This window comes from Polyodon spathula, chromosome 11 (genome assembly GCF_017654505.1).
Source record: "Polyodon spathula isolate WHYD16114869_AA chromosome 11, ASM1765450v1, whole genome shotgun sequence".
Lineage (NCBI taxonomy): Eukaryota > Metazoa > Chordata > Actinopteri > Acipenseriformes > Polyodontidae > Polyodon > Polyodon spathula.
The window spans coordinates 16,211,699-16,235,797 of record NC_054544.1 but is presented as its reverse complement, the minus strand read 5'-3'; the positions used below and the strand labels follow the sequence as shown (position 1 = coordinate 16,235,797).

Genomic DNA, 24,099 nt, shown 5'->3' with positions numbered 1-24,099 from the left:
GTTCATTTAAATACGTTTGTGTATAAACATAGTACTTTTACGTGTGATTAAATATAAATGTGGAAAGCCAACACATTTGGACTACTATTTTACAGACAGTATTTGAAGAACAGCTAGAGGAGGGAAACTATTTCCCTTCAGAATTTTTGATCAGAGGTTCTCCCGTCTACAGTACAGGCCTTATTTATAAGTTAGTATACATGTTAGCAACTTTGCAATTTGTGGGCGATTCATTAACACACATTTGTTAAATTTGGTGGAAATGAACAATATCCTGACATGTTTCTGTTGTGAATTATAATTTGTTTTCACTATAATTATTTAATTATACACGGTTTTAAATACCTCTGAAAATGCCCCAGATCCAGGTTGTTTTTATTGCTATTAAAAGTCATAGAAAATGTATTTCAAATTGTTTTTATGTATGTATTACTTTATTTAAAGTGTTCACGGTTTTGAACTGTTTGTTCTGTTCTGGGCATTTCTAGACAATTAACAATGTAATAGAACTATGCTTGAACTATTTTTCAACATTATCATGTTTACATTATAAACAAGTGCTACATTGTATTAATAAATTGGTTCCAAAGTGCACCATATTTTAATTTCAGGACACCTCAATTATTATATATTGAAAAAATAATCTCAAACGATTTCTTCGTAAACAACAAACATTTATTTGTAAAACAGCATGGTATTGGTCCATCACATTATGCATCAAACTGAAAGCTATTGAATAAAAAAGTTACAACTAAGATGTACATAAAAAAATACATTTTAAAACCTGCACAAAACATTTTTTGCGACAAGGTATTGTTTTCAGTTAGCCCACCACTGTGCACGAAACCATTTTACAGTTACAATTGTGAGAGCTTTTGACAATCCTGTTCCATAACCCCTTTAAACACTTCAAAACGATGATTCAGATCTTTTTTGGTGTGGATTTTGTATTTGGTTCCCAAAGCTCCATCAGACGACATTACTCCAAAGAAGACTCTGCGTATTCTGGAGTGAACTAGTGCCATTGCACACATAACACATGGTTCTCTTGTTACATACAAATCATAACCAGTGCAAATATATGGCAAGCCACTCTCAGGTGCTTGTTCTAAACTACTAAGGTCTACAGAAGGCAGAGAGTTATCATTAGCTAGGTAATGTGAAGCATCAGTTGGCACAAAATAACATGCTGGGTATTTTTTGTAATTATAAGCACCTCCTCCTTGGCTATGGGCTATGAGGTCAATGCAAACCATAACAGCATGGAGTAAGGGGTTTGGGCTGTTTCTGCAGTCATGGGCCACAGCAAGGACTGTGTCAGTGTCCGGGTGAACAACCAGTGCACCTACGCTTGCCATACCACCTTCTTTCCCTGCTTTAGCTGCTGCGATTGCCTGCTCCATGTATGTCTGCATCTTGGCTTTTTCATCTTTAGAAAACAATTCTCCTTTCAGGGCCACTGTAACCTGCTTATCCTCATGGAAGGATGTGGGCCAATGTCTACTGGCTTCCTCAAACTGCAGCCTAGTTAATGGAGGAAAGGCAGGAATCTTCACCAAGAAAGGTTCACCGAGACCACTGCAGACACTTTTGCTATTATGAAATAAAGCAGTGATGGATGGAACAGTGCCACCTTCTACTTTGCTATTTAAGTCACTTGCTAAACATACTATAATTTCTAAAGGATGTGGACTATGTTTATCCCTGCATGCCCGCACCCTCTTGATGTGTTGAAGTCCTTCTAATGGATAAATAGCTGCCAGCTGCTTAACAAGGTGAGATGTGTCCTTCTTATTGATAATAGGGGCTGCGTAGGCTTGTAGAAACTCAATACCTTGAGACAGCTCTTCTGAAAGCACTGGTAAAACTTCCCAAAGAAACGGGTCACTTTTTTCAGTTTTTCTGCGTTTGCACTGTGGTTCCATTCCTGTTATCTCTAAAAATAGGTCAAATATGCATTTATTTAATAAACAGATAGTAACAAATATCTATATTGTAGTTAAATCACACTAATGCAAGACAATTTGTTACATAACAACACAGACCTTTGTGTAATTTGGACAATGCCAATTTCACCAACTTGTACAACAAATTTCAACCCCGTACAGCAAGACTGCTCCTCCGCACAATAGTGTGGTCGTCTGGTTCTGCAAAATGCTGTGTATACACTTTAAATAGGCATTGTTCTGTAGCAATAAGAGGTTATGGTCTATAAACATATATATATATATATATATATATATATATATATATATATATATATATATATATATATATGTGTGTGTGTGTGTGTGTGTGTGTGTTTTTTATACTGCTAACATTTTTTGGGGGGGAAAAAAACACAAACATAACATTTTTAACATTTCATTTTGATAATGTAACTGCAACTAAGTCAAGTTTAAACACGTGCTCAAAATGTATATTTTACTCTTACCTTCAGACCCTTTAAAAAAATACGCTAAAATCCACCGAGCTAGTGGCGCTCAGTCGACCACATTTGCAAAATGGTGCACATGTGTAAATCTTCCCCACTGAAACAATTTCTGAAACCTACAGTTATTTTATACTCTTAAGACTCTTAAGATTATTTGCACAATTTAACGAGTAAAGTGGAAAACTGATTACGGATGTGTTATTCAGCAGTTAGTTTGATTAAACTAAGCAGTGTAAAAAACACACTGCCGAAAGCATAGCATAGTAGGAACTCAAATGTACTTCTGTGTTTCATTTAGTTAGTGTTTACGTGGCGTACCGTGACTAGACAACGCCGAAAAACATTTGCTTGCCGTACTGCTGTCTGACACAGAATTCAAAGAAGTCAAGTACATTTAATTATTAGAATAAAATAATTGATGATAGCAGATTATGAAGCACTTTTTAAAATGCAATATCGACGTTGTATTGCACATGTAGTGGCATTCTAAATCGAATACAAGAGCAACTATGGCCAAACAAGTTGTATGAATATAAATACAGTATAACATACATTTTGTGTACAGTAAGTGTAAACTGTATAAAGAGAAAATAGACATCGTTTAACAGGCGTAACACAATGTCATCGTCATTTCTATCTTCAATTCGTCGTGCTTGCAATCAGAGTGTCGGAAAGATTGTACTCAACTCTGACCGCTGTTACTGGAATCTGAAATGCTTGGGCAGGTACAGAGCTGCTTGTACTAGTCAAACTGCGCTGCAACCCAGAATTGTTTTAGGAATTGAAACGAGTTGTGATGACACTGGAGCCGCCGTGATAGATGAAGCAGGAAGAATCCTCGGGGAATCTCTGCATTCCCAAAAAGAAGTGCACTTGAAGTAGGTGAATTTACTGTAGATAGAATCTATATGGGTAATCCCTGTAATATGTGTGATGTGGCATTTTTAGAAAACACACACAAACTACTGAAGCTAATACATTATTTCAAAGCACCCCTTAAAGTTGACTATATACCACTGCAAAAGTACAGCAAAGAAAAGCATAGTGAAGCACAGGCATTAACTTAAATAGGTTTAGTAAAGCATTATAGCAAACATGATATAGGCGTATAATGCATTGTAAAATTAGGCTACACTTGTTTTTCTTTGTCTTTAGAACGGCGGTTGTTTCATTTCTTAATAACGTATTTGACATGTTTATTTTTTTTTCCACATTTAAACTTTGCCGTATGGAAACTTTCCACTGTAATCTCAACAGAATACACATAAAAACATACAAAAAATATGTTTGTAACCAGAGCATTTTTGTTGTTGTTGTTGTAGAACGGGTGGGATCATTCCCCCAGTGGCCCAAAGACTACACAAAGAGAATATCCACAGAGTGGTACAAGAAGCTCTTGACATGAGTAGAATTTCTCCCAGTGAACTATCAGCCATAGCAACTACCATAAAGCCTGGTCTTGCACTGAGCCTAGGTGTGGGACTAGAGTACACCCTAAAACTCCTAAAGCAATATAACAAGCCATTCATCCCTATCCATCACATGGAGGCCCATGCATTGACAGTCAGAATGATCCACCCTGTCCAGTTCCCCTTCTTAGTTCTCTTGGTTTCTGGTGGTCATTGTTTAATAGCAGTGGCAAATGGAATCTCAGACTTCCTCCTTCTAGGACAGTCCTTGGATGAAGCGCCAGGTGATATTTTAGATAAGGTGAGTATGATGGACCAATGATACACTTTAAACACGTTCTTGGACGGTTAATTCTTCCCATAGATTTCATGACCTTCTACCACACTAGTGGATACAAAGACATTTTGAAAAGAAGAAAAAAAAACAAAGGTAGGAAATGCATCCACTTTTTTGTAGTAGTTCAGTACATCTAATTAAAGCGCACTGATTCTAAAACCTTCTGAAGTTGTTGTTTCATCCTTGCCTTTATCAGCAGCATAATGATGGTATAATGCTTTCTTTACTAACAAACTAGTCCTACAAAATGGAGCACAGGGATAAACGTGTTACTTCTCTGGATCAGTTACATTATCAGATCATACTTCCTGGTATTGTGCAAACTTAGATTAATATGCTATTTTATAACACAAATGTTATGTATTGACAGGTAGCACGAAGACTGTCCCTCATTGAACACCCAGAGTGTACTACAATGAGTGGTGGGCAGGCTATTGAGCATTTGGCAAAACAAGGTGACAGAAAGAAATTTTATTTAAAATCACCAATGGCACAACACTTTGATTGCAATTTTTCCTTTGCTGGCCTCCGAAATCAAGTTACTCAGATAATTACAAAAAAAGAAAAGGAAGAAGGTAAGATTCCATTGGTTTACTCTGAGCATGATTTTCTTATGTAGAAAACCCAGCTTGAAATAATGCATACTGTAAATAGCCTTTCTGAGATGTTGTTTACTATAGGGGTGCAATATGTTTATAGCAGTCTTGGTGATAGTTTGTTAAAAATCTGTATCTTTATTTTAGATATACAAAAATGTCAGATTCTATCTTGTGTCAATGACATTGCTGCAGCTGTACAGCACACTGTTGCATCCCACATTGCAAAGCGTACCCATCGTGCCATTCTCTTCTGTAAAATGAAGGGGTTATTGCCTCAAAGTAATGCAGCTCTGGTAAGTGATTAACAAATGTATTTCAACTTATTTTAAATATCATTGGTCCTAATATGTGTGAATATGATAGAGTAAATATGCAAACATCAGTCATTAAATTCTAGATGCACAATAGAGTTATGCATGCTTTAAAAGCATTAAAGAGGCACTTAGACATTTAATTACATGTAAACACTACAGCTGCTTTAAAGCTTTTCATAAAATAAAATAGAATTGAAGACATTTTTGGCAAGCTGGTGATTAATTTGAGAAAACAAACCATTTCTCATTGCAGGTGGTATCCGGAGGAGTTGCTAGCAATCGGTATATTAGAAGAACTGTCCAAATTGTGACTGATGCAACTGGCATGGCCTTGCTCTGCCCTCCACCAAAGTTATGTACAGATAATGGTGTTATGATTGCATGGTGAGACACTCTTGTTGCAAACACAGCCAGACATACTTCAAACATTTTAAGAACTTCTAGAGCTTGCACTTATTGTTATGGCATTATATAAAAAATGTTGTTTTATTTTTTTAGGAATGGAATTGAAAAACTTAAAGAAGGAATCGGAATCCTGCATAATCCTGAAGGCATTTGCTATGAGCCAAAGTAGGTTCTGAAGACTTAAGTAGCCTATAGTCTGAAATTGTAAATTAAAATGTAGGACTGTATTTCTATTTCATTTTTAAAATCATGTTTTGAGTTATGTACTGCAATGATATAAGATGTAATCTTGTTCATGCTCTGATTCATACTTCAATTGTGCAATTTTTTTGTGAGCTCCAACTGGTTATGTCAGATATGACCGTCTCCTAATGATCGCAATCAAGGGTTATTTTGTTTAGAAAAAGATAACAGATATTGTAATTAAGGAAGAGGGATAGCATTTTTGTTTCTAGACCCAATGCACTAACCTTTATTTGAAGTAGCATTCATGTATGCTTCAATTTGTCATCAGCTTATTGGTTTCATGCCTTATTGTTGTTGGTGTTGCCAGCTGCATGTCGACCTTTGCCTAGGCATTTTTTAACATAATCTTCAGGTTTGAACAGTACCAGTGGCAAGTCGACTAATCTGATGAACAGGGGCAACATGGTAGTTTTTTGGTGTTTTGCAGTTTTGGCTGTTCTATAATTTTCTTAAGAGTCATAGATGTCACATCCTAAATATAGCATTACAGAAGACATTTGTCATTTAATTTATGGGACAGGATTTTTTTTATTGTATGTCTTATACATAGAGTTCTTTTTTGCGACAACATTATTTTCCCCCCCCCCATACGGTTCATTATCTGCAAACTTTATAATTCTCGTCTGTCAAAAAAAAAGGTGTCAGATCTGGGATCCGGCATAAATTAACAGCTGGTCGCAATACAGAAATATGATCCAGCCTTTACAAGAATGCTGAAGTAGATTGCCCTTTACAGAACATGACTGCTCTTTCCTAATGCTGAACATTTATTTAGATTATTATCTTATTTTTTTATATTGTTTTTTTTTATTTAGATTGCAAGAATAACTGTTGATTTCACTTATTTTTCAATACTATAGAGCTGCTTTTGGAGCTGATATTTCAGGACAAGTGAAGGAGGCCGCTATCAAGTTGCCGTATCTTAAAATGAAGATTAGAGAATAATATTTTTATGTCCTTTGTGCACAAATTTTTTTAGTTTTACCTCTGAATTAAAAAGTATATGAAAATAGGTATGATTATTTTTGTTGTTCTGTTTCTTATGTTTGTCCATCAATAACATATAATAAATCCAACCATATGAGGGAAACCTATTACACTAAAATATCTTCTTCCTTTTGTTAAAATAATGTATACAAATTCTCTGGTTTCTTTTGTCCAAAGGTTTTAATCATTGTATAACTCATCCACTAATACCCAACTCTTATACACAAGGCAATGGAAGTAAAACTAAAGCAAATATACACTATTATACCTGTGCTCTCATGTAGTGTTTATTATGTTCAAAAGAAGATACAAAATAAATGTATTCACTTTTGTAGATAAAAAAAAAAATGTACTAAAAGCAGCAAATGTAGTACAATATTTATTTTGATCAAAGAAAGAGACTAATAGTGTTAATTCAATCCAGGTAAATGATGTTCAACTTCTGCTCTGTATTGTATAAAAGTAGTTATAATTACCCTATAAAAGCTAATTTAATTGGGCCCTTAATCTAATATTTTGCTCTTGGCAGGATGTATGGACTCCAGGTTATTCCTGGAAGATGCTGCAGTTCTCATTCTTGAGTCTGCAGTTTTACATCTTTGAGCCATTAAGACTGGAGCGGACTTTGACCGAAGGTGCTGGTCTGTTTGAAGTTCATCCTGATCCCTTGTGGTGCTTGTAGTTTTTGGTCTGTCTGTTGACAAACAAAATAACATTCTCCCAATATACTTGTAGTAAATATGAATTCAGTTAGAAACTAGTAATTGTGACTGGGAATTGAAGTATATACTGCACTTATTATACATTTACCTTTTTTATTCTGGGGCATCACGTGTGGGCCACCATTTACCACCAAGCTGCAATAGAGAAAAGAATGACTAGTTGAATTCATTGATGTGAGAACATTGTAATAATTACAGTATAAACAACACATACCTGTGAATCAGTTATTATGGCATGTACAGTACCTTTGGGAAGGCAGGCCCACCAGCTTTTGCCTCTTGAATTCAGCTGTAAAGATCTTGGAGATCTTTGCATCATTACTTAGATTTTTTGTTAACAGGTTGTATAGTCCAGGTCTGTTCCGGCACTGTACCATTAGGAGGCGATGAGCAGGCCGGTTGAAAGTAAGATAGCCCAGAGCAACAGCAGTGGCTACTCGAACCTAAACACACACACAACAATGTATTAGTATAGAAACTACTGTTCTTGATCAGATATTTAACTTAGTGTGTTTTCATTAATTGTTTTAGAATACACTAAATTAATTAAATAGTCAATTACTTTACATATAAAAAGTCATGAAAGCACTGTAATACTTTTACCTCTTCTGACTTGGAGTATAAATTAGCACAAAGGTGCTCCACAGCTCCCATTGTTACAATAGCATCAGGGATACCTGCTCTTGTGTGAGACAAACTGGCTAGCAGCCGCCCTGTAGTAAAATGAAAAATAAAATTGTATATTTTAAAGCTTTAATGGTGATTAAGTCACATTGCAGTTTTTGTCAATAAACATCAGTGATTGATTATAATTATGTAGTTACACTTTACAAGGAACAGACACACCATGGATGACCTAAAGTTTGTGACTTTAGAAAAAATAAAATTAGATAATGTACAGTATAGAAGAATAAAAGAAAATAAATGGATAAATAGACTAGATGCCATGATGCCTGAAGGTTTAAATAGAAAGGAACAGTAGATCGTTACATCATTCGCTATATAGCGAATGATATCAGTATATATCGCTTACTATAGTGTTTCTATAATATTAAACATAACAAAATTATATATATATTATAATATATATATATATATTCGATATATATATATATATATATATATATATATATATATATATATATAGTACTGTGTAAAAGTTTTAGGCAGGTGTGAAAAAATGCTGTAAAGTAAGAATGCTTTCAAAAATAGACATGTTAATAGTTTATATTTATCAATTAACAAAATGCAAAGTGAGTGAACAGAGGAAAAATCTACATCAGATCCATATTTGGTGTGACCACCCTTTGCCTCCAAAACAGCATCAATTCTTCTAGGTACACTTGCACACAGTTTTTGAAGGAACTCGGCAGGTAGGTTGGCCCAAACATCTTGGAGAACTAACCACAGTTCTTTTGTGGATTTAGGCAGCCTCAGTTGCTTCTCTCTCTTCATGTAATCCCAGACAGACTTGATGATGTTGAGATCAGGGCTCTGTGGGGGCCATACCATCACTTCCAGGACTCCTTGTTCTTCTTTACGTCGAAGACAGTTCTTAATGACTTTCGCTGTATGTTTGGGGTTGTTGTCATGCTGCAGAATAAATTTGGGGCCAATCAGATGCCTCCCTGATGGTATTGCATGATGGATAAGTATCTGCCTGTACTTCTCAGTATTGAGGAGACCATTAATTCTGACCAAATCCCCAACTCCATTTGCAGAAATGCAGCCCCAAACTTGCAAGGAACCTCCACCATGCTTCACTGTTGCCTGCAGACACTCATTCGTGTACCGCTCTCCAGCTGTGTACCAGGGTCCCACTGTTTTCTGCCAATTCTGAGCTGATGGCACTGCTGGACATCTTCCGATTGCGAAGGGAAGTAAGCATGATGTGTCTTTCATCTGCTGCAGTAAGTTTCCTTGGCCGACCACTGCGTCTACGGTCCTCAACATTGCCCGTTTCAAAAGAGCTTGGACAGCAATGCTGAAAACCCCTGTCTGCCTTGAAATTTCTGCCTGGGAGAGACCTTGCTGATGCAGTATAACTACCTTGTGTCTGGTTGCTGTGCTTAGTCTTGCCATCGTGTATGACTTTTGACAGTAAACTGTCTTCAGCAACCTCACATTGTTAGCTGAGTTTGGCTGTTCCTCACCCAGTTTTATTCCTCCTACACAACTGTTTCTGTTTCAGTTAATGATTGTGTTTCAATCTACATATTGAATTGATGATCATTAGCACCTGTTTGGTATAATTGTTTAATCATACACCTGACTATATGCCTACAAATTCCCTGACTTTGTGCAAGTGTACCTAGAAGAATTGATGCTGTTTTGAAGGCAAAGGGTGGTCACACCACATATGGATTTGATGTAGATTTTTCTTCTGTTCACTCACTTTGCATTCAGTTAATTGATAAATATAATCTATTAACATGTCTATTTTTGAAAGCATTCTTACTTTACAGCATTTTTTCACACCTGCCTAAAACTTTTGCACAATACTGTGTGTGTGTATATATATACACACACACATTTTAAAAATGTATACAAAAAGTTTAAAAGACTAAAAAATACTTTTATTTTCAGTTTAGTATATATATATATATATATATATATATATATATATATATATATATATATACACACACAACACACTGTAATTACTATAACAATCAATCATATTTACCCTTATTTAATTGCACAGTGTGTTGTTGTTTTAAAACATTCAAAACATTATGTAACACTGCTCTAATACAAAATACGGTATACTATATAGTGTGATGTATATCTGCCCACCTCTACTACATCTCCCTTGGGTATATGGATCCCCAGCATGGAATAATATCACACATATTTTTGAGCAGTATCTAAAGATTCAATAATGCCATGTATAATAATTTCTTACAAAGAAATTATATATATATATATATATATATATATATATATATATATATATATATATATATATATATATATATACACACACACACACATACACACAGGTAATGGGAATAACCGTAAATGTGAATGTCTGTCTGTTCTGTATAGGGTGTAAGTATGGTTATACAATATCAATGTTATTTAATGTTCGGAAACTGAGGATTCTTTTCTGTTACCTGTAAGAATGACTGTTTTGGAGCTTTGTGATTTAAGGAGTTGAACTAAAATGGTGATCCCTCTTGCAGACAAAGTAACTTGGTCTACATCCACTATTACTTTTGCTAGTATGACAATCTGAAAAAAAAAAAAAAATACATTTTAGGAAAAAGAGCAAATCATTTGATCAGCAATTAACAAATATGGATGAAGGCTATATTTGCATTCTGAGTCATTCTAAAAAAAAAAAAAAAAAAGGCATAATACCAAAATACATGACGTCAAAAAGTGATAATTCCTCAAGAGGAAAATATACTTGAACTTTGACCCATTCGACTCCTCGAGACCATCACTTCCAACTTAAACACAAAATGTCTCGTTTTCAAACACTCGACAACACCCACAGTACAGAAATGTTCATTAATGATCAACACATTGAGAATATGTTTTAAAAAAAAGATATTAAAACAAGGTAAACGAAATTAAAACTTGTCTTTAATATTAGCATCTTAAGGGTATTCATGTATTATAAAAAATAATAGATGGGCCTCATCAGTGAGTTACAGGAAAATAGTTACATCCCGTTTCTCTCTCTCTCTCTCTCTCTCTCTCTCTCTCTCTCTCTCTCTCTCTCTCTCTCTCTCTCTCTTCTCATTTAAAATAGTGTTTTTAACGCACACAAACAAACATCATCTAGATTACCTGAAATGCAGCCTTTGCCATATTAATCTCATTTCCAGATTGAAAAAATGGCTCATAGATAGATATTGGAATACCGCCATTCTGTAATATCATAAACTGTTGCATTGTGTTGTTATATGCTAAGAGTGACAAAGCATATCCGGCTAGCAAGCAGATATCCTACACAGAAAAGAAACATTTCATTGGTAACATACTTTGTTTTTACACACATTACTAACACATGGATCTGGACACTGATATTGTCAGTAAAATGTTTATTCTATTTATTCATTTATTTAGTTAGAAGAGCTATGACAATGTGATTGAAATAGTTCATTACAAACTTTACAGGAGGAGTAACTTTTATTTGATTAATCTACTGATTCTGATCAAATAATAATATTTTGATTACTTTGTCTTGTGCTTGAAGAAGCTCCAACACATCAGTGTAACTGAACCCTTCTGTGTCCATGAGGACCGTTTGCAGCTCTGTGTTTCTCAACACTATGCAAGCCAGAGCTTCTGCAACTGCCACCTGAATGAATAAAAAAAAACCCCACTATATACAGTTCATTTGTCACTGACTCAGAGTATTATTATCTAATCCACAGGAGCAACTCCAATTTATTGTTTTGTGAAGTATATGTCTGTGAAATACGAAACTGTACTATAGTTTCCATTCAATTAGATATGTTCAAATTTTGTAAAACATAACAAGACAAAAAGTAATTGTTGTGTGCTACTGAAACACAGACAAAATTACTGTTCTTGTTCTACTCCATATACCTACCTTGACCCGAGGAGACTTGTGATGTTTGAGTAGTTCAACCAGAATAGGAAAGGCAAGCTCCTCTGCAATGCTTTTCTGGCTGAAAGGATTGTTTGTATGTGCTACCCCTGTAAAACCACAAAAGGACTTTTTTGTTAGTGAAAAAAAAAAAAAAAAAAAACCTCCTGCAATGTTTTTTTTTTTTTTTTTAGCTCAGTTAAAATAATACTAGTCTCTTATTAGTTTACAACTTAGTAAACCCTCCAATTGCAGATCTAAAAACCCTAATCTGCTGAAAATTAGTATATAAAATAAACCCAGAAACATTAATGGTCACATACCTTCTAATTTTGTAAGTGATTGCTGTGAGAGTTGAGTGTCGTTTTCCCCTACAATTGTGTCTACGTAGCTTTCAGCTAAATTCATTGCTTCAGTTGAATCCTGACTTATCATGGTCTTTGGTTTATTTTTTTCCAGTAAGTCAAAGAGTACATTAAGAAGTAAAACAGGTGAAGTTGAAAGGACACAGGTTGAAAGGTTAAATTAGAAAATCAAAGACCATGGAATTCCATAGCAACTTATTATTCATCAAGCAAGGAAAACAAACACCATAAAAATGGTGTATAGCCAGCTCTTTTTATAGTCCATTATTATTCATACAAATTGCCACCTACTGTGAAGTGTTACCAATAAAAAGGCTACTATTAATCCACCAACATTGTATATTGAGTTTTTTGAGTAATACCAGGCCGAGCACACACCGATACACATGGTCCCCAGGGCCTTGATGACACTCAAAAGGGTGCGCTCTGTCGTCCTGGAGTTCCGCAGCAGCCTGATTAATGGTCCAACTCCACTGTTCTGACAGATCTGATCCTGGTGAACTTTACTGTCCCGACTTAGGGCAATCACTGCCTGGCAGCCTAAGAACAAACAAGTTTATCATAGGCTCATTAACCAGGAATCAAACTTTTCTAGCATATTTTGTCCTAAAAGAATTCCCTGTCAGGGACTGTTGATTCGAGAGACAGCTGTTGACTGGTCTAAACTGATCTCAGCTGTGCTCCAAGATACTTGTTCCAGACACAGAGCAACAGACCAAGCTGGCATTTGTTAGGATTTTATAACCCAACATAACAAGAGTGCATTTGTTGCCAAATCGTATGTCTTGCATACAAAGGAAGGTATTTGGGTTGGTCCCGATGGAGACCAGCATTCCAGACTGCATGGCTTCAGACATAATGAGTCTGCCAGATCATTGCTGCCCAAGAGGTTTTACTCCTCAGAGAGTGCCCTTTTCCACTGTGCTATAAATTACATCTTAATGAAACAACCAATGAGTTACAACATAACTTTTGGCATAGTGGTCATGTAGCCCCTGTAAGAGGTGTTATGCATACTGTGGCCTGTAATCTCTCTAGTGCCAGATAGGGATGGACAAAAAAGGTTTGTGGGATGCAGTTCAATTTTGCCATAGGTTACTCAGTGAAAAAACAAAATTAAAAGGATTAATATAATGATCTGTGAATCATGAAGAATCCCTCTCTTATACAAAGTGATTAATAAAGACACCTTATCGCTTAGACCAGTGGTGCACAACTCAGGTCATGGAGGGCCAGTGCCCCTCTGGTTTTTGTTCTAACCATACCCTAAATGAGTTAACTGGACCAATTAGGCTTCTAATAAGGTCCAATAAAGTACTTTAGAGTGCAGTTGGAATAAAAACCTGCAGGGACACCGGCCCTCCAGGACCGAGTTGTGCACCACTGGTTTAGACCCTTTTATATACAGTGCTCTCCCTTTACAAGGCGGCCCTTTATAAGGTGGTATGGTCATGGCCCATAATGCCATTACACTAATACTAGTATTCTCGTTATAAGGCAGAACAGAGACAGCATGGTCTCTTAACTATGGCTCCTGACTACAGCGTTATATAGAGGGCGCACTGTATAATATATATATATATATATATATATATATATATATATATATATATATATATATATATATATATATATATATATATATGTGTGTGTGTGTGTGTGTGTTAGAATTGGCATAGGGATGATTTCATGTTTTACAAGACAGACTCATGTGATATAAATGAGAAAGCATAACTTACCAACATACTGCATTTTGTCTGAAGAGGACAAAACAAAGTCTATGATAAAGTTGTGACCAATCTCATCAGCCATCATTTTCTGCTGCTTTAGTGTCTGTCCAGCAAGTGCCCACAAAGCCACTGCACCTTGTTCTCTCACTTCCAACTGAAACACCTAAACAGCCAAGCAAAGAAGTACAAACTAAAATGATTAATTTCTTTCCACTGGTAGTCACCTTATAACTGGAAAATGAGAGCACATAACAAGTAAAAATACGTCTGTCTGTTAGGCTTTAAAACTATACTGTACCTTTAAAAGTCGAAGAAGATGCTTTGTGACTGACTTTTCCAAAAATGCAGTCTGTATAGCTGCATTATGGTCAGCTAGAGCTTCCAATGCCATAGCTGCCTTCACCTGTACATCAATTTTTCTCCCACCAATGATTTTAACTAGTGGGGTGACAGCTCCCTCAGACGCAATAGCATCCTGGTTTTGTCGGTGGCCCCGTGCTAACTCTGCCAGAGCAGTTGAAGCTGCTTCCTGCAGAACTTCTATAATTTCAAAGAGAGATGAAGAAAACAAATCCTGTTAAAAAATAATTGACTTTATTATAGATACATAATTGCTACAACAAATAAAGTAATGCTAACCTACGCTTTAACATCAAATGGCTTACATCTAGCAACATTATCATCCTTTCTTGTGACAAAGACCTTGCTGTTTTGTCTTGTATTTTTTTCCTTAGGAAATCGAGACATGTAATTTTCATGTGTGATCACAGAATGTCTTTGTCATAAAGTTTTCAACTGGGAGACAACAGATATATTATGGGAAACAACAGATCTCCAGACACATAACATATTAAAACAGTATTTTATTACCTGATCTGAGCATCAAAAATTCCACCAATGGTGTAATCCCGCCCTCTTGTGTAACTGTGCTTTGATTGGCTGGATTGTTGATACACATGACCCGGATACAGTTAACTACATTAAGTAACACATCTTCAATGTCTGAATGCAAAAGCTTCACCAGAGGGGGTATAAGACCCTAAAAGAAGAACAAAAAAGTTAGGTTTTATCAGATCTTCAGTGAAATTTGCAGTTTTGTGAAAGGAAAAGAAAATAAATAAAAATGTTAAATAGAGAGGAACGGCCCATAAGGTTAATTCAAAGGTACTCTGGTGTCTACCTAAGTTTGTTTCTTACTAGTTTAATAAATATTATGTTGTTTTGCAAAGTTTTAAAAGAGTTGAACATTTTTCTTTGCAGTGGGACTGAACACTTTAAACTTATGGCTGTATAATGCATATACCCTAGCAGAATAAAATAGCTTACAATTTCCATACTGATTTTTCTTTAGTACCAAGTAATAAATGTGTTCTTTGTTGTTTATAAACATTTAACCAGACATTACTAAGATGTATTATAGAGTCTCAAGCAGAATTAAAAGAATATAAGAAATCACATTATCATTATTAGTTGTGATAGCAGTAGCAGTATAGGTAGTAGTATTTTTTATTTTTTTAAATAATTGCTAAGATAATCTTGATCTGAGTTCATTCATATATATATATATATATATATATATATATATATATATATATATATATATATATATATATATATATGATCTTGCACATCTTACTAATTTAGCAACGAGGGTCTGGTTGTCATTGATGTGTGCAAGATCAGCCAGGATGACAGAGCAGCGGGACTGAAGTTCAGGACACTGTGTCTGGAGCAGCTGGATAAGCACAGGAATAGCTCTGCATTCCACTACAGCAAGGGAAACAGGCACTTGATTTGAAATATTACAAAGCACAGCAGCAGCAACACACTGCAGGTTCTCCCGCTGGCTATGTAGTAAATCAACCAGGGATGGGATTCCACCTGCAACACAGAATGGAAAAAATCTGATACATGAGACGAGTAAGTCATACACTGACAGAATAGCATGTGGGGAATTAAAGAGCTGTGGGTGAGTGATAAATGGATGTATTAATTGTGTTGTTTTAAGCTTATAGTGTATGCATGCATGCAGTTTAGATTATATATTTGGAACATTTATTTAATATTTACATTAGTTGACATCACTAATAGTATACATGGCTACTGTACCTGCTTTTTCCAAATCCTTAGATCTAAGAATTTAAATAAAATCACGCTTTGTATAGGCCAAGTTAACTGAGAAAACCAAACCAAACCTGATGTAATAAGCACCATTAAATGAAAGACTTGAAAAAAAGTGATTCAGTACTACTATGAATTGTTATTGGTCTCCAAAGCTAAAAGGCCAGTTCATTAACCCCCCTCAGCCACATAGAACTTTCAAATCTATCACCTGCAGCAATAATGTCTTTCCAGTGGGTTTCTGCAGCCACACAGAGAACTTCTAAGCACCTCACTGACATTTCTTTCCTAGTTTCATCTTCACACCGGAGCATCTCTAATAATAATCAGAAAAAAAAAATCACTATTAGGGTTAGACATATAACTAGTAAGTTAGTTACATAGATTCCCTGCCTTGGTTGTAAATACAAATGTATGAAAGTAAACAAGTATGTCATGATGTACTGTAGATTTAAAAATATAAGTGTGACATACAGATGAAGAAACAGTCTCAATATAAAATGTAAGTGTGACAATCAGACAAAAAACAGTCTCAATATAGAATGTAAGTGTGACATACAGACAAAAAACACAGTCTCAATATAATATGTAAGTGTGACATACAGACAAAAAAACACAGTCTCAATATAAAGTATAAGTATACTGTATACTGTAAGTTTTATCTCAGTTGGATTGGTCTATGTGCAAAATGTAATTGTGACATATATATGTACATAAAAAGCAGATGACAAGCACCTCCTTATATCCCCATATTCTGAAAACTCTTAATCTCATCAATCCATTATCATTAAGAGCTTAATCCTTTACAGGGTCTTAATCTCACGTAATAGTAAATTTCACCACATTGGGATAAGCGGTTCTCTTATGTATGAACATTTTTAAGTATAGTTACAAGTGTAATATATGTTTTAGCATTTCCAATTGGGCTATCCAAATCACCATAAAAAAATCTGAGTTGATCTGTACAGACATTATATCTTTAATATTATCATTTCTACCACTAGAGGATGCTCAAATCTAATAAATTGTTAGGTATTAAATAGAACAAAACCTATTCAGAACATTTTAATTACACAACACAAAACAACGTATTATCTCATTTACCATATTTTATCTGCGATTATCGACCTTTCTTTTATTGTTTGATATAAAACCATTTTGTTTTCACTTTTATTTCACTTCCTGATTTTCTCATAGAAATCTTCCTCTTGGCAGTGAATTATGGGATTGTAGTTCAGGGCAAGATTTAACCTGATTAAACTCCACAAATAAATGCATCTCCTAATAAACTCAGCAGCGGACAGTTTATTCAGCTTGATAAGCTCTTAAGGTAGCGCTAAGGAAATATCATGTGTACATGATAAATCAGTGCATTTGCTAGTTTCTCAACATGTTTTGTGTCAGTTAACGAAACCGTCACAATGATACTTTTTAAAAAAGCTTGCATCGATTTCATTTAATACCTATCAATAAAAAGTGAGTTACAGGGAATTACTTGGATTTTCCGCCTATCTCAATACCCCTGATCTAAAATGAGTGCATACCTACAAGAAGTTTCCAAACTGGCAGCTCTTCCAGATCAAGCTCAATCAGGTGCTTCAGCATCTCAGTGTGAAAATACAGCACCGCCAACTGAACCACATTGTTTCCCTTACTGTCGGTTTTCTTCCAGTCAGCACCAATTGACAATAGATACTTGAGAGCATCAAGAGACCCAGACATGGCAGCCAGTAATAGTGGTGTACAGCGAGATCTAACAAAGCAGAAAGAAATAAATGGACTTTATACACCTGCTGCTGTTGCTGTATACAACTGCACAATATCATTTGGACCGCTACAACATATTTTCTTGCATATTGGTTATGGATATTTACTATTTCACTTAATTATGCTAAATTAAAAAATCTGCTCAAGTTAAATAGCTTTGTTGCATCAATGCTCATGCAAAATCAATGTCTGAATCAAGATTCACCACAATTGTAAAAACGGTTCTTTACAAGGTATGTAGTGTACAAACAGACAGATGCCTCCACTACAGTATATCCATACAATTCTAACAAAATACTCTAATCTTACTCATCATCATCATCATCATCATAATGAGGAAGAAGAAGAAGAAGAAGAAGAAAGAAGAAGAAGAAGAAGAAGAAAAATTGTATGGCGCCAAGAGTAATTCTGGCTGGGATATCTGACAGGATATTTACGTATTACCTATATTTATGGGTTTCTAAACATTTTGGAAACAACATAAATATGATAAGTATCCACATTTGTTTGCACATGAGTTGAATAGTAACTTACTCAGCAATACTTTCCATTTCTAACAGAGTTGGGTCCTTTCTGTACAAAGCCTGGATACACAGGACATTGCCATAGAAGGCAGCAAAATGAATAGCAGTCCATCCTCGTCTATCCACCATTTTGTAGTCCACCTGAAGGGCTAGTAGGCAGTGTAACGCTTCCAAAGAGCCATACTGAGCTGCCAGATGCAGTGCAGTGGCCCCTTGAACAATCACAAACAATAATCAGGTAAGCTTCTCTATCAGCTAAATACAGTACCACAATATAACACTGACTCATCTACAGTTTATGCTTGTAAAACACCATTAGAGAGCAGAGTGACTGGTAAAAATGAGCTATTAGCTACAATACTTTTGTATTTTTTGGAGACGAGTCTAATTAAAATATACATGCTTTCATGCGGTTTTAAAACAACTTACCAAATTTTGTTTTTAAAGCCGGTTCTCCCAGATGATCTAAACAAAATAGAAGAAAACAACACATTTTTTCATACAAGGAATTAAAATGTTTTTAATTTTGTTTAATAATAAGCAGGCCTCATATTAACATGGATACCTATACAGAGCTCACTTGTTATTTGACAATTGGACCATCTTTACTGTGTAAACACCTTTCACTTATTCACTGTCCATTCTAAAAATAAATATGTGTAAGTTAAGCAAAATAGCAAAAGAGTACTGTACTTGGTTGTCAGTATAGCACTTCACTTTACGTATGCTAAAACTGAATAAAAGGAAAAACCTGGACTGATGTATTTATCACTGCGTCTCTGGTTGAGGTGCAAGCCTGCCACTGCCAGCTGGCTGATAATGGGCACCTGGTTATGTATGGCTGCATAGTGGATGAGAGAGTAACCATATTCATCGAAAAAGCCCAGGCGAGAGGGAGAGTTCTTGCGGGACAATGTGTGGAATATGGCAGCAAGTCCTCTCTCTGCAGCACTTTTTAGGCCATATGATAAATTCTAAATGAACAGGAAAGGTTTGCATCACAGATCAGAACATAATAAAAAACAAGGATGAATTTCACATACTACAAGGTAAATATAGAAGAAAATACAAAATCAGAATACAGTACCTTACATTTTAGGGCCTTTTTGTAACCAAATGTTTTTTTGAATTGTTCATGCAATTGAATATCATTTAATGGTAGTCTTTTAATCTTCAGTGTTTTGATGAGAACCACCATGGCTCCCCACCACTGTGTCTTGTTAAACTGTTGATAGAAGGTTTCAAGCTCTACAGAAATCACATAATAGCTGTAACAAAGAGTACATTTGGAGTTATACCATGTATAATGTGCAAAGTGTACCTTCAATATTATACTGCCCTATTTTTGAAATAATACAGCACTTACCTTCTCCCTTCAAACTGCACAACTGGTATGGAGTAGTTTTCTCTGTATGATGTGTCCTGTTCCCGCAACTGATTTAAATGAGACGCTGCAAGGCACTGTAGATCTTCAAAGGCTGACTAGTTAGACAGTTTGCAAGAGAAATGTAATAGCTATTACTTAATAGCCATTAGAAGTATCAAGTGGCTTTTATTTGCAAAAAATAAAAAACTTTTCTTTGACATAATTCTTTGATTTTTTTCAAATAGATTAATAATGTAGTAATAGATAATGGATTTGTTTTTATTCTAGATAATTGTCAACAGAGAGCATCCAGTGAAAAACAAGCAGCCATATATAATATACAAATGGCGGTGAAAATAAATACTGCATGATCTATTCAATGATCTCTAAACAGTGCTGGATCTAAACACCTCCACAAACACTATTATAAACCTCCTGTGGTTTCAAAAGCTTGGAGTTAGAACATGTTTATAGAAACCAAAAAAGACAACTGTTACTTTAAACATTAAAACTGAGCCTTACTGGTGTGGAGAAACATTAATATTATTTTTGTGTATGAATACATGTTTTTGTACTGGATCAGACTAGGTGCTTGAAACAAAGCCACTTTTACAGTGTTCAAAGGTGGTAACGATGTACAATAAAGACAATCATTTCTTTTAATTTTTCAAAATGCTTTGTACAATGCATGTTTTGTATATAGTTTTCACAGTTGTCATTTTTTATAAGAAGTTTTCATACCTTTATTTCGTCAGAAACATCCCCCAGTAATGGTGTTCCTATATCAAACTCAATGCCACCGTGAAGGTGGAAGTACTTATTTAGCTCGTATTGGAAATGTTTACATGTAAAATCTGGACCATGATAAAGCGGAGGCAGTTCTCGTTCAGTCTTCAGTTTATCATCTGTAAAAAACGTAAAAACACAGGCATACAGGGAATAGCAGTATTAGCTTCACTCTATTTCTCAGTCAATGGGCCCTTTAGTTTAATCTCCATGTCCCTACAATTCACATTTTTTAGATGAAAAGCCCTTTCCTGTTTAACACACTGTACTGGTACTTTGTAATTTGAACCTAAATTCAAGAAGAACTAGGCTGAGACATTGTGAAAATGTGTACTTGAATGAGAAGTATTACATTTCTTTGGGTATTTTATTTGCTTCATAGTGCCTGTTGTACATAACTGTGATTTTTAGTATGTTTATTGTATTAGTATTTGGCTTATTTCCTTATTAAAAGCTAGCAGTTACAGAAATGCAGCTAAGACTGGAAAAACACAGCCAGTAAATGCACTTCCAAGTGTAGACACCGTAAGGTTTGTTTGGTTTAAGGATGATGTAATGTAAATATGCTGTTAGGCAGGCTCTGACAGTCGTGCTGCATCAGTGTATCCACTTTCAGTTCTGTGTTGCTAGGACAATATATACTTATATATATATTGGCACAAACAAACAAAACATGTAATAAAGTTGCTGTGCTAATCACCAAGTTACCTACAGTGTGATTATTTAACTGGTTGTAAATAGTACATTCTTTACTGGCTGGGGGCCCATATTAAGCCTGCATTGGCATTTGTATTCTGGCAGGGAATAGTTCACCTCATTTTGACCCTGTGACCCTTACTGATCAGGCACCCAATGAGACCAGGCAGACTTCCCAGGCTGGGAACTTGCCTCCAGGGTCTAGAAGATTTATGAAATCTGTTGGTAAGTTCTGGCAGGTGATATAAGGCAATAGGCTACATAGTAAGACATAGGTTTACGTTGATCTTCAGTCTGATCGGTAAGTGGGTTGCAGCAATGAAGTGACATTCAAATTCAAAATTGGGTGGAAACATAAGGGTTACTTTATTAGTAACTCTGCATATGAGGTAATTTGCTTTGTTAGTACTGAGGTTCAAAAAACTCCTGGGAACTATAACCTTGTTTTTGTTTAAAGAAAAAAAATAAGTGGTTTTACTGTGAAAAACTGTGAAAGCTTCAACTTATCTGTATAATAACTGAAAAACAAATGCTGGTATGCATTTTGTGAATAGGGCCCATATTTTCTTATTTACTCCAGTCTTTAATTATATGTCAGTTTTACAAAATTAAAAACAAACAAACAAGAGTACTGTAGTAATAGAAGGGAAAAGTAGAAAAGTAAAGGTTTTAAAAATGCCTGTAGTGTTGGAGAAACTAGCATTACTTACCAGAAAATGAAGGGAGGAGTCTGGATAGATCTGGAATCTTCATCTTCTTTTTTAGCCCAATAAGAAGAGGTATGAGAAAGCTTATTAACTGAACATAAGCCATGTTTTTGCGGACTTCTGGCTTCTTCTGCAGGTACTTTGTCACAAGTTTTTCTTGAAGTTTTAGTCTCTGCTGTAATCTCTGATAGATCACAGGGTTAATTTTGTCTTCTATGAGCCTCACCGTGTTAGCAATGTTATAAGTTCCCTCATACATAAACAGATTATTATGCTGTTTCACAGTCGTGAGGTAAGAGGTGAGTTGCAGTAAGAAATGGTCACAATATTGCATAAAAATCTTCACTTCTTCAGGGCTGTTGGGCTCATAGGTTGGATCTGTGTTGATGTCTTCACTATACATATTATGAAAGGCCGGATCATCTGAAATATCTACTAGACCTGCCAGAGATAAATCAAACACAAATCAAAGGAATTGCAGATGATGTGTTGTTTTATTCACCCACTGTTTTCAGATAACACCAATTGCAATTCAAACTTATGTTATCAGGAAAGCAACAGTGAATAAAACAACATGCCCAAAACACTTTATATTTAAAAATATGGAAAGCTTGAAACTATCAGTGCTGGTACTTGATCTAATATCCTACCCTTGAACAGTGGGATAGGTGACCAACAAGCATTAATTGTGCCTGAGTGCTACTATGGGGATCCCAATTGTATATTTACTATACATATGCAATCTCGTAGTTCATATAAATACAGTTTTATTTTCTCACCTGCTGCAAGGAATTCTGGATATAAGTTTTTCCTTGTTTGTGGAATTCCACTGGCATCGACATCCATGCTAGAACGCCACAGTTCGGAAAACCTGACCCTTTTCTCTTTCGGAATATAAGCTCCATGCCAAAGGCCTTTCATTAAGTAATCCACGCTGATCAAAATCTGACCAACTTTTGTGTCATAGTAAGCTGGTGGCATTTGACAAGTGGTGCTTTGATCAAAATTAGATTCCAGTCGTAATGATGGCATTTGATTAAAGCAGTAAATTCCAATCACCAGTTCCTTTACAATCTGGTGGATTTCTTTATAGTCCAAAGACACCTGTGCATCCACTGGCACAAGGATGACTGTGTTTGAGTAGCTGAAGTTTTTCACCTGGTTTATGATTCCAAAAGGTGCTTCTACTGGCAGGCGAAAGTCTTCACTGGAAAGCAACCAGTTGCATGATATAAGACTGAGCACTTCCTGCATTTCAGTGCGGTTAAACTTCTCAAAAAAAGCATTTGCATTTCTCTGGGCAGCTAGGGAGGCAACATAAGCTTCATCATCATCTTCACCAGCTCCAGGGTTAAGGGGTTTGGAGGAGGTACTAGAAGTTGTAGATTTTGCCATGCTAGGAGTCCTAGAATAATAATTAAAAAAAAAAAAAAAAACTGGCTGTCAAACATATAGTAATATGAATTATTTTGAATGATTGGTTGGTTGTACAGCTGAAATCAGTCTCAGGAGTGTCTTTTTGTTGTGGCAACCTTTAATTACACGCTTCTATTGCAGCAGTTTCTACTGGTTAAATACTCAAATATAGACACTTGCTGAGACATTGTGTATACAACACAATAGAGTAAACAGGACAGTGATATGTATTGTGCTGTTAAATGTTCTTTCATAAAAAAATGAAATATTAGGCTGTTCCAAAGGAATGCAGACACATTGAAAATATAGACAAAACACAAAAATTAACATTTGAGACAATGGAGAAAATAAAAGTATAGTAAATAGAAAATATCCTACAGTTAACACATGCGATTCAATAGAATCCCGTATTAAACATTCCACATATATCACAGTGGGAAATATTTCATTCAATCATTGTGGATTTTAACTATTTTAAATTTCAAATTCAGTTAAACCAACGATTGACCATTCTCATGGTCTGCTTCTATGCCTCACTTCGAGCATTTGCGCGTATTTGTTTTATTGAAATATATATTTAAAAAACAGATTTTTTTTAATTACA

At 35.4% G+C, this 24,099-nt stretch overlaps 3 protein-coding genes across 3 annotated transcripts; 1 reads left to right on the top strand and 2 right to left on the bottom strand.

Annotated features, from left to right (window-relative positions):
- Nucleotides 1–687: 687 nt before the first annotated feature.
- Nucleotides 688–2,508, bottom strand: adat3 (adenosine deaminase tRNA specific 3). Its single transcript, XM_041264853.1, has 2 exons — nt 2,435–2,508; nt 688–1,936 (listed from the first exon to the last, which is right to left on the bottom strand). The coding sequence occupies exon 2, from the start codon at nt 1,923–1,925 to the stop codon at nt 858–860; it is 1,068 nt and encodes a 355-aa protein (XP_041120787.1). The 5' UTR covers nt 1,926–1,936; nt 2,435–2,508; the 3' UTR covers nt 688–857.
- Nucleotides 2,509–2,758: 250 nt separating this feature from the next.
- osgepl1 (O-sialoglycoprotein endopeptidase-like 1) lies at nt 2,759–6,695 on the top strand. Its single transcript, XM_041262779.1, has 7 exons — nt 2,759–3,312; nt 3,757–4,144; nt 4,551–4,755; nt 4,924–5,072; nt 5,347–5,477; nt 5,592–5,663; nt 6,605–6,695. The coding sequence occupies exons 1-7, from the start codon at nt 3,053–3,055 to the stop codon at nt 6,687–6,689; spliced, it is 1,290 nt and encodes a 429-aa protein (XP_041118713.1). The 5' UTR covers nt 2,759–3,052; the 3' UTR covers nt 6,690–6,695.
- A 525-nt stretch (nt 6,696–7,220) lies between these two features.
- Nucleotides 7,221–23,478, bottom strand: ankar (ankyrin and armadillo repeat containing). The gene is made up of 23 exons (XM_041262780.1): nt 22,859–23,478; nt 22,083–22,520; nt 20,632–20,795; nt 19,891–20,006; nt 19,612–19,792; nt 19,276–19,498; nt 18,954–18,989; nt 18,535–18,736; nt 17,778–17,986; nt 16,445–16,549; nt 15,749–15,993; nt 14,983–15,151; nt 14,411–14,652; nt 14,122–14,275; nt 12,761–12,922; nt 12,021–12,127; nt 11,643–11,765; nt 11,252–11,410; nt 10,570–10,687; nt 8,057–8,166; nt 7,700–7,896; nt 7,542–7,588; nt 7,221–7,425 (listed from the first exon to the last, which is right to left on the bottom strand). The coding sequence occupies exons 1-23, from the start codon at nt 23,472–23,474 to the stop codon at nt 7,235–7,237; spliced, it is 4,314 nt and encodes a 1,437-aa protein (XP_041118714.1). The 5' UTR covers nt 23,475–23,478; the 3' UTR covers nt 7,221–7,234.
- Between the last annotated feature and the right edge of the window lie 621 nt (nt 23,479–24,099).